Raw genomic sequence first — 10,373 nt, forward strand, 5'->3', positions numbered from 1 at the left:
TTTTAAAAAGCCAAGGAGATAATTTTATGTTTAATCCTGGAGTTAATAGAGAACCACTGCAGTTTATTGAGAGTGTGTGTGTGTGTGTGTGTGTGTGTGTGTGTGTGTGTGTGATGGTAAGACTTCAACTTTAGGAAGAGAACTTTAGCAGCTGAGTGGAGGTTAGATTGGAGTGGGAAGAGACTTGAGGCACAGAGACCAACCAGAGGACTTTTACAATAGTTTAGATGTTAGGTGATGTGAGAAATTGCACCTTGCTGGTGTCTGAGTGAATAGAGAGGAGGATGTATTCAAGAGATGTGGTGGAGGTAATTATATGGAGGTAAGTGTGAGTGAGGAGTTGAGGATGCCACCTAGGGAAGAAGAGGGAGCTCTAAGTGAATGGTTTCCATTTTTTCACTGAAGTGTGAGGCAAGTCCTCAGCTCAGAGGGGAGGGGGAGGGAGGGCTTGAGGAGGGATAAAAAGTGTGGAATAGCTGCTATGAATGGAGCAGCTCCTGATTAAGGAGGTGTAAAAGGATTGCCTTGCATATTGAGGGTCTAGGTGGGATTATGTAACATAGATTTGTAGTGGACCCAGTCAGCATGGTTTCATGGTTTTCTCTAGCTCCATTCAGTAGCACATGAAAAGAGCAAAGACAGTGGATGGTAGGAATAATCTGAGGTTGGGGTTTGGGAATCCTGATAGGTAAGGACAAGGGAGGCCAGGGACTTGAGTGTATAGTATGGTGTTGAACTGTTTCACCAAGGAATGACTATAAGGAAGGGAGGAGAGTATAGCCAGTTTGGGACTGATGACCTGGGAAAGAACTGAGGATGCAGGGATTGGAGGTCATGATGAGGATGAAGAACAAGGTTAGGAGTCCAAGGCAGAGGGTAAGATGGAATGATAAAAGATTATGATCAAAAGGAATTTCAGAGTTCATGATCTTGAAAGTACAACACTTGTGAGTGATGGCAAGATCAATGGTGTGACCATCCCTGTGTGTATTTGAAGTAGAGTGGGGGGAATAGGCCATGGAAATGAGGAGATCTCAATCCTTAAGGATCTTACATTTTCTTTGGTGAGGCAGGGAGGGAACAATTTGTTCTCCCTTCCATACTTAATAGAAAATTAAGTATGGGATCTATACAAAGTAATTCCCAGCATGCAGTCTGTCCTTTGCTTATTGCTTGTTTTCAGTAAGTTACTGGTCCACTTTCTTTTTCTGGCTTACATCTCTCTGATGATATCATCAACACTGCTTCTGCTGGGCATTTCTTCCTTGACAATATGTTGCAGCCTATTCAAATCCACCATGTGCCTCTTCATTGCCTTTTGGGTCACCTGCAATGTTAATTCTAAGGAGATGAGTGATTCACCATGACTTATGGCCATATTGGATCACTGGAATAATATTGATGTTATAAGGTGGACCTTTCTTCAGAGAGAAGTTGGGAGTCATTAAAGGCAATGAACAGTTTCCCAAATGCAATTTGTTCTTGCTCAATTAATTCTTCTCTTTTTCCTGCTCAGTTCTGGGTCTAGTTCCTTGTCCATCTGCATGCAACGTTTTCCAAAGGTATATGGACTAGTGGACCAATTCTATGGAGTGTCCTTCTAATTTCAGATCATAGTTGGGACAATAGCCTTTTTTGCCTGCATGTATAGTTGGACTGGATTCTTTTGAGTGATCATTTATCTCATTTAGTTGTCTCTGAGGTGCTAAACAAACCCCAGTTTTATTTGGATTCAGTGCTATAAGCTCTTGGAGGTCAGGGACTTCATTTTTGTCTTGATATCCCCAGTGCTGGGCACATAGTAGGCCCTCAATAATTGCTTGCTGTTTGATTGGACATTCTCCGTGACAGTAACGAACATTTTTATTGAATATATATTTCTCTACATTAAGCTTTTTAAACTTTCATCAGATAGTTAGTTAACATAGGTACTTTTGTTGTGACATCTTTCAAGGAATTTTGCATGATTTTAACTTGTGCATGAGAGACCCCTTGTTGGAGGAGAGCATTTTGCTCTATCCAGTCAAATGGAGCAAAACCAGTAAATACATTTTGGCCTTGTGGTTTCTGTACCTTTTGGACAATTGTGTGTGTATTCAGATATATGGGACAAAGAATTGATAAGGCTGGGAACTGGGGTGATAGCAGTAGGAATGGAAAAGAAGGATCATTGTAGGAGATGGTTTAAAGAGAGGATTGAAAGAATTTGACAGTTTTAAGGACAGATGAAGAAGTCTGAAGAGTAAAGAATGACTGAATTTTAAGCTTGAAAAACTGAAAGAATGGTAGTGCTATCAACTGAATTGGGGAATCAGATGGAACAACTGGTTTTGGAGGCAAGATGATGAATTTGGACTTGGATATGTTGAATTGGAGGTGTTGGTGGCACATACAGGGGAGGTGTGAGACAGGCAGTTGGAAATGCGGGCCTGAAGTTTAGGGAGGTGTTGGGCTTAGGTTGAGCATGGAGATATGGGTTTGGGAGTCATCTGTGTGCTCTTCTCATTGGACTTGACCATGATATCTCTTTCAGGCTCCAAACCTCATGATGAAGTCCTAAGCAGTAAGAGAATTCATATTTTGCACGTGTATGAAGTTAATCGAATCCCAGGTGAGATTTGTTAACTTTTTTAGTTTTCCCTTTTGAGGCAGGTGGTAGGGTAAAAATGCAGGGAGAACCAAATTGCATTTGATTCTCACAGCTGTTCTTTGACTTTCAGTTGGTCCTCGTGTGTTTCAGTATGGGGTAAAAGTTGTCTCCCAGGCAATGTACCTTCTGTATACCTTGCTTTTAAAGACTCCTCCAGTGGATTACATTTTACTCCAGGTAAGTGTTAGTCAGTTCCTCATATGAAAAGTTACTTTACAGCACTTACCAACAGTGATTTGGGTTTCAGGGGATTATAGTTGTGTGACAACCTTTTGCTTTCTTCCTATTTTGTCCTCTTCAGTCCTTTGGTGTTGCAACATTATCAGTGGAACTTCTTATTGATTAAGAAGTGTGCTTCCTCCAGGGTGTTAGATATAAGTCCATGAGTGTGGAAGTGACACCTTCCTGGTGGGGTTGGGGTACATAGTAATCCTCACGTGCTACCACTAAATCTCTTAACTCAAGACACTCTTTTCTCTGTTATTTCTGTCCTACCATCTTGGTAAGTTTGTTCCCTCTCTGGAAGACTGTAGGTGGTCAGGAATATGAGCTCTGGGACTATGAATGACAGTCCCATGCATCTTCTCCATAAAGTTCAACACTAGGAGAGATTTGGGGAATTTTTCTGTTCACTCACAGTGGCTGTTGTTAGGGTAGCCTGTCCCCTGGTCATGGGATCAGTTTAAATTGAGTTTGGGTTATGTGCAAGCCCTGCCGTTGGTTTCCTAGTCCTGTACTTCAAAGTTTCTTGCCTTTGATTTGACTTTCTCTCTTTCACAGAATCCACCTGGCCTGCCCAGCATTGTTGTGTGCTGGGCTGTGTGTTGTTTCCGGGGGAGCAAGCTGGTCATTGACTGGCACAACTACGGCTATACCATCTTGGGTCTGACACATGGCTTTTCCCACCCTCTTGTACAGCTGGCTAAGTGGTGAGGGGGGCAGTAGGGTCTTGGGATTGGATTTGGATGAAAGGAGATAAACATGACACAACTGGGGAAGGAGCATTAGTAGAGAGATGTGATGAAGTCAGCTTGTTATTTTTCGGTAAGGGAGGGTTAGATGAGGAACCAAAAAAATCCATTGTACTAGAGCTCAAGAACAGTAACTTCACAGACCTGAACTGATTCCCACAAATGATCTGGATAAGGCTATTCTTGGCATTCAATGCCCAGTGCTCTGAGATGGTTAATTACAGAGCTTGAATACTTAGGCACTGACCGACCATAAGTAGTCATGGCAGTGATGGATCAGGCCCTGGCATAGGAGTTTGACAAATGTATCTTTCCCAGGTATGAAAAGCTCTGTGGCCGCCTGTCAGATCTGAACTTGTGTGTGACCAATGGAATGAGAGAAGATCTGGCAAAGAACTGGAATATAAGGTATGCAAGGCCCCTGGACAGACAATTAGGATTGGAAGGAGAAGGGGGAAAGGTTCACTATATGGGGAACTATGTGCTCAGGAATGTTTGCAAAGGACTTTGAAAACACCAGGCACAAGGGTATGTTTACTAGTTATGTTAGTATGCAGAAGGAGCAGGGTAAGTAAAACCTTTCCTCTTCCATCAGTCTATCTTGAAACATCTCTGGAGGTTGTTTGTTTGTTTGTTTGTTTTTTCGTGAGGCAATTGGGGTTAAGTGACTTGGCCAGAGTCACACAGCTAGTGAGTGTTATGTGTCTGAGGCAAGATTTGAACTCAGGTCCTCCTGACTCCAGGGCTGGTGCTCTATCCACTGTGCCATCTAGCTGCCCTGAGGTTTTTCTAAAAGATTCTGAACTCTGCTCCTGAGTAGGAAGGAAAAAGGGAATGTAATTTTCTTGGGCCCTGAGCCTGTCCTCTTAGAGGTCTCTACATTTCCTTGGTCCTTCCCAGCCTTCTATTTCCTGGCCTTCTCTCTAGAGCTTCTCAATGATCTTGTTGCAGAGCTGTGACCGTCTATGACAAGCCAGCCTCGTTTTTTACAAATACTCCCCTAGACACACAACATCAGCTGTTCATGAAACTGGGCCACACCTACTCCCCATTCAGAGCAAGGTATGTCTCCCATAACCCAAGTAGTTAATTTGTTCTCTCACTTGAGCCTGTAATTTTTGCTGCAGTTTAAGAGAATTCAGATAGGGTAAGAATGTTAACATTTCTCTTCCCTTATCTTTGGGGCTTTCGATAACAAGAAAGTCTTTTGGTGTATGTCACCTGGGAGGTCTCATAAAGGTAAATAAGACTCTTGTTGGCTTGAGTGCCTGGCCAGGACCTTTGTGTGGGGAACTGCTCTGGTTACAATGGTACAGGGATGTGAACCACACTGTCTGGTGTCTCAGGGACTCCATCCACATCAAGGAGATGCTGGTCTGATCTCTGCCATTTGATAATGTCCTTGTCTCTGTTTCTGTTTAGCACAGAACCCTTGGACCCAGCCTGTGAGAGATCTGCATTCACTGAGCTGAATCCTAGGAGCAGGAAGGTGACACAACTCGATGGGCGGCCAGCTTTGCTGGTCAGCAGCACGAGCTGGACAGGTCTTGAGGTCTCTTTGAACTGGACACTTTGGGCATTACAGTATTGTCTCTAAGGGCCTGTTGTACTGAGGGCTTTTTTTAGGGGGTTGGAGGGGGCTGCTTCTTATTTACTAATTCACGTTTGAGCATAAGTAATATAGTTACTGGGATCGCTGGGTTGGGAATGGGGAGGAAGATTGTACCCTATTCAGGAGCACAAGATCAGTATCCTTTTGGGACTTTAGCCTGGGCTACTGCATAAGGCACAAGTGAGGGAAGGGGCATTAAGAAATACACCTGACTGGTTAAATGCTGTTTTTGTTTCTTATTTCAGAAGATGAGGATTTCTCCATCTTGCTGAAAGCTTTAGAAAGTAGGTGTGTTTCTGTGATTATGGGTGTTGTATTTGTTGAGGACTATTAGAATAAAGCTATTCTTGGTTCCCTTTTTGTCATATTACTCTTGGGAAGTGGTGGTTGAAGACCGGGCGGGAGACTCAGCCACATATGAACAAAGTTGCCCCTCTCTTTGTCTTATTAAGCTGCTTGGCTCTGGACCAATGACATCACCTCAAGATCAGAATCCTAGAAGTCAAAGGCTTTGCGCCACAGGCTCAAAATCAAGGAAATATTGTGTTCCTCTCTTTCAGTGTATCTGATCCAATGTGATCTAATCAGTCATGATCAGGAGATCTGGTGACCAGGGTTGGCATTTTGGCTTCTTGCCTTTGGAGCCTGACTCTTCCCTTTTCCTGTACATGCATTCCCTTTGCTTTTGTATCAGTGAGGGGCCCTGTTGCAGTTTGTTTATCTCACGTCTTCTTTCTAAGCTCTTGCTCCTTCACAGGAAAGAGCAGACTTAAGGGGTGAAGGAACACGACTACATCGTGGGATTTAGGTTTCCTCTGGATTATGGTTGTCTCTTGATGTTTCATCCACCTCTTTTCACTTCAAATACCTGATTATCCTTGTTGATTCTTTAGGGTTTGAGCAGTGGATCCTTGATGGAGCAAACCTCCCGTCTCTAGTCTGTGTGATAACAGGTGCCTTGTTTTCCTTGTGTCTTCATCACTGCACATAGTGAATGTCAGGCAGTATTTAAAATTGCTTAACAGACATACAGGGAAGCCATTTTGGATTCTATTTCAAAAAGTTCATTTGTGGTATTTTAAAGGGATCAGTTGTTTGCTTGGTGGGATGCCTGACCAATCTGTAACCTGCCCCGTTTCTGGCTGATGATAGTGAGATGGGGGGAAAAGGGAGTTGGCTTGCCTGGTGAGTCAACCTGTTGAATTTCTTGAGGTTCTTTGGGCTTTTGATCTTATTTATGAATGGGAGCAAGAAAAGGTTCTGACTTGGAATGCCTGAGGCCCATAGAGCAATAGGTTTCCATGAGAGGGATTGCATTTCCAATTGAGGGTTGAAGGTTGCTCCGGTTTTGGGATATGTTTGCAAAGAACAGGGAGAGATTGAAGAGCAATATCTGTGTTTTCCTGTTCATCATAGGTAAAGGGCCTCTTAAAGAGCATTATGGCCAGATCATCAGCCAGATGTGCCTTAAACACATTCAGATCTGTACACCATGGTTGGAAGCTGAAGATTACCCTTTGCTTCTGGGTAAGAGCAGCCTATGGAGAATAGGCTTGTCCTGAAAATGGAATGACACTTAGGCATTATGGACTTGTGAGTCACTAAGCAAATCTAAGTAAGAGGCTAATAATAGATATGCCAAGACCCTGTTGAGTGAGAATAAATAGACCCTTTTTAAAAGTTTTGGGAAGAGGTGCCTGAGGGTGGGTGCAAATGGCTGAATTTGAGTAAAATAAGGCTTCATTAAGTACCAGATGAGACTCCCTAGATTAAGGTGTCAATGTCTCTCCTCTCCCCCATTCCCAGAAATCCCTTTGCAGTCTGCCAATGAAGAAGAGTTTGTTCTCTCTTCTCCCTGAATCTTCCACTCATTGGTTTTTGTCTGAAGGGCTGGGTCTGGCACAGTAGGATTTTACTCCTATCCTGATTTTTAAGCCCTGGATTCTGTATTACCTAACTTGGAAGAAAAATTCAGTGCTTTGGGTTTTGAGCACAAATCTGTCGGGGACTGATTTATTAAGTAAATAATTATTAGCATCTTTTCTTAGAAATGGAAATAGATAGAAATCTATCCTGCCTTTGAAGAAAATCTTTGTCATTAGTAGAGATCCCTAGAATTATTTTATCCCTTTGTAAATTTCAGCCTCCTGTAGGCTGTATGTGTCAGCATATTGTTCTAGTGGCTTATGCCAATTGTGAACACTCTCTTTGGGGTACTTTTAAGCAAAATGGTTGGAAATTTTGCTTCTTTAACCCACAACCCAGCTGTTGGCTATGGAACCAGTAGTTCTAGTCTATAGAGCCCCTTTAGGACTGTTAAAGATTGGTTTATTTTTCTTTCTGTTTTTTTTGTTGTTGTTGTTGTTTTTTGTTTGTTTGTTTTTAGGCAATTGGGGTTAAGTGACTTGCCCAGGGTCACACAGCTAGTAAGTGTCAAGTGTTTGGTCTGAAGCTGAATTTGAACTCAGGTCCTCCTGACTTCAGGGCCAGTGCTCTATCCACTGTGCCACCTAGCTGCCCCTTATTTTTCTTAAAATGTTTCCTTTCTCCCTACTTCGGCAGGATCAGCAGATCTTGGTGTCTGCCTCCACAAATCCTCCAGTGGCTTGGATCTTCCCATGAAGGTGGTAGATATGTTTGGATGCTGCTTACCAGTTTGTGCAGTACATTTCCAGTGGTAGGGATTTTAGAATTTGTGTGTTGTGAAATGTGTATGTGTGAAAGTTACTTAGTACAGTACCTGAACCCTTTCCGTGGACTTAGAACTTTTGTGAACTAAAGTCCAGTTGCAGTCTCAGCCTGTCACTGTTTTACAGTCAGTGTACCCTGTATGGAGTGTAATCATCAATGTGTCTGAGCCTGTCTTTGAGGGTTGACTTTTACCTCTATTTATCAGATTCACAGTGTAATCAGCAAATAAAAAACAGATTTTTCTCATTCCATTTGCCCTTAGAAGTAGATCATTACAGGGTGGTGCAATGATCCTTTGTTTCTTCTTCCAAGTTTCAGTTCTTTTGTGTTTCTTTTTTGCAGTTTACATGAACTTGTGAAACATGAAGTAAATGGCATGGTGTTTATGGACTCTGAGGAGCTTGCAGATCAGCTGAAGGTAGAGATGTTGGGCTTGGACTCTTCAACACCATTGCATTCTACCCTCATCTTCATCTCTCTAGTCTCATTTGCTAATGGTATCCTTGGTGGGAATGGTAAAAGAAAGCTAGGTTTCTGGGGTCTCACTGCCTGATGAGGTGAGGGAGAAGAGTCTAATAATAAGCACAATGGGTGGGGCCTTCAACTTTTGTTTCTCTTTTATAGATGCTGTTCTCAGAATTTTCCAGTCCTGATAACAGACTGAAGCAGTTCAGAAAAAACCTTATGGAATCAAAGCAGCTTCGCTGGGATGAGAGTTGGGAGCGGACTGTGTTCCCATTGTTTACTCAAAATTGAGGGGTTTGGCCAAAGACTTGAATTCAATAAACATCTTTTGAGTAAAAACTTACTGTGTGCAACACACCATGCTAACATGCTATAGATAAAGTTGAAAAAATTACATTCTTGTCCTTAACTAATACATAGTTTGTATTAGTTACAAGGGAAGAAACATGCCCATGAACTATAATATATTAGAAAATGATTAAATATATGGGAGAGGTAAAAGAATGTCTTGAGATACAGAGAGGAACTAATTCTTGTGGACAGGATTATGAAACGCTTCATGGAAGAAATATTATCTATTCTAGGTTATGAAAAATAACAGTAGCTTGCATTCATGTAACATTTGAAGCTTTCCAAAGGCAAAGCAACAATCAGCAGGATAAGAGGTAGTCAGGGCCTAAACATTCCTAAATGGAAAGGAGGAGATTGATATTTTGGGAAGTGAGAGGATTATTTTAGAGATGATTGATGTTTTAAACTAGAGAAGATAGTAAAACTGTTCATACACAGAGGAAAAAAAAACAAGAGAAATAGATTTTTTCAGGAACACAAGTTTAGTTTTATTCATTAAAAAATTTGTTTTTATTAACAAGCAATAATTTTCTCTTCCTCTCATCCTTCTACCCACAACCCCGATATAAACAAAAACAGTTTTAAAAGACCCTCATAACAAATATACATAGCCAAGCAAAATAAATTCTTGCAAAATATTATGCCTTATTCTGCATCAAATCCATCACCTTGTTGTTAGAAGTGTATAGCATCCTTTCGCATGGGTCCACTGGAATTATAGTTTGTCATTGTATTGATGGGAGTTCTCGAGTCTTTCAAGGTTGCTTTTATGTTATTACATAAATTCTTCTAGATGTGCTCATTGCAGTCTGTATCACTTAATAACAGGTCTTTCCCATTTTCTCTGAAATGTCCATTTTATTACTTTTTATGGTACAATAATATTCTATTCCATTGACATACCACAATTTGTTTAGTTGTTCCCCAACTGATGCTCCTTAGTTTCCAGTTTTTTGCTAATGTAAAAAGTTACTATAAATATTTTTGTACATAGAGCAATAGACCTGGAGCCAGGAAGACCTGAGTTCAAATCTATCCTTGGACACTGTGTCACCCTGAGCAGGTCACTTAACCACCACCTCAGTTTCCTTATCTATAAAATACGAATAATAGTACCTAACTCCCAGGGTTGTTCTGAGGATCAAGTGAGATAATATTTATAAAGTGCTTTGCAATTCTTAAAGCACTATAGATATGGTAGCTATATGTGGGTGATACAATTGATGGAACTCTGGACTTGGAGACAGGAAGACTTGAGTTCAAATTCTGCCTCAGACACTCCTTAGGTGACCCTCAGTCACATAATCTTTGTGCCTCAGTTTACTCATACATAAAAATGGGGATATCTTCTACCTTACAAGGTAGTTATGAAAATCAAAAAATTTAAAGTGAAAGACTTCACAAACTTTAAAGCACTATAGAAATGCTAGCTGTTATCATTAGCTATTATTTCTTTGATGTCTTTGGGGTATAATAAGTTTAGTTTTAAACTTGTTGACTTTGAAGTGCTTTTCAGGAGGCACTTGGAAATTTGGTTCTAGAAAGCTTGAGGTCATGGAGATTTGGGAATCTTCTCTGTAGAGGTGATAGCTGAAGTTGTAAGTGTGTGATTCTTGTGCAAGCATAGAAGGAA

At 41.3% G+C, this 10,373-nt stretch overlaps 1 protein-coding gene across 4 annotated transcripts in view; it reads left to right on the forward strand.

Moving 5' to 3' along the window:
• Positions 1-9,182, forward strand: part of ALG1 (ALG1 chitobiosyldiphosphodolichol beta-mannosyltransferase) — a 40,215-nt gene extending 31,033 nt beyond the window's left edge. For 3 of the 4 annotated variants that reach the window (XM_027839278.1, XM_027839279.1, XM_027839277.1), the window contains exons 2-13: positions 2,534-2,611; positions 2,721-2,827; positions 3,431-3,579; positions 3,940-4,029; positions 4,573-4,683; positions 5,044-5,165; positions 5,479-5,517; positions 6,127-6,186; positions 6,650-6,760; positions 7,796-7,910; positions 8,267-8,342; positions 8,549-8,778. In XM_027839278.1, coding sequence (XP_027695079.1) covers positions 2,768-2,827; positions 3,431-3,579; positions 3,940-4,029; positions 4,573-4,683; positions 5,044-5,165; positions 5,479-5,517; positions 6,127-6,186; positions 6,650-6,760; positions 7,796-7,910; positions 8,267-8,342; positions 8,549-8,680 — 1,065 coding nt within the window. In that variant the 5' untranslated portion in view covers positions 2,534-2,611; positions 2,721-2,767 and the 3' untranslated portion in view covers positions 8,681-8,778. Of the gene's footprint in view, positions 1-2,533; positions 2,612-2,720; positions 2,828-3,430; positions 3,580-3,939; positions 4,030-4,572; positions 4,684-5,043; positions 5,166-5,478; positions 5,518-6,126; positions 6,187-6,649; positions 6,761-7,795; positions 7,911-8,266; positions 8,343-8,548 lie in introns of all 4 variants that reach the window. The other variant, XM_027839276.1, reaches the window with a different exon arrangement.
• The last annotated feature ends 1,191 nt before the right edge of the window (positions 9,183-10,373 follow it).

The sequence above is a fragment of the Vombatus ursinus genome, unplaced genomic scaffold (genome assembly GCF_900497805.2).
Source record: "Vombatus ursinus unplaced genomic scaffold, bare-nosed wombat genome assembly UNPS02014832.1, whole genome shotgun sequence".
NCBI lineage: Eukaryota > Metazoa > Chordata > Mammalia > Diprotodontia > Vombatidae > Vombatus > Vombatus ursinus.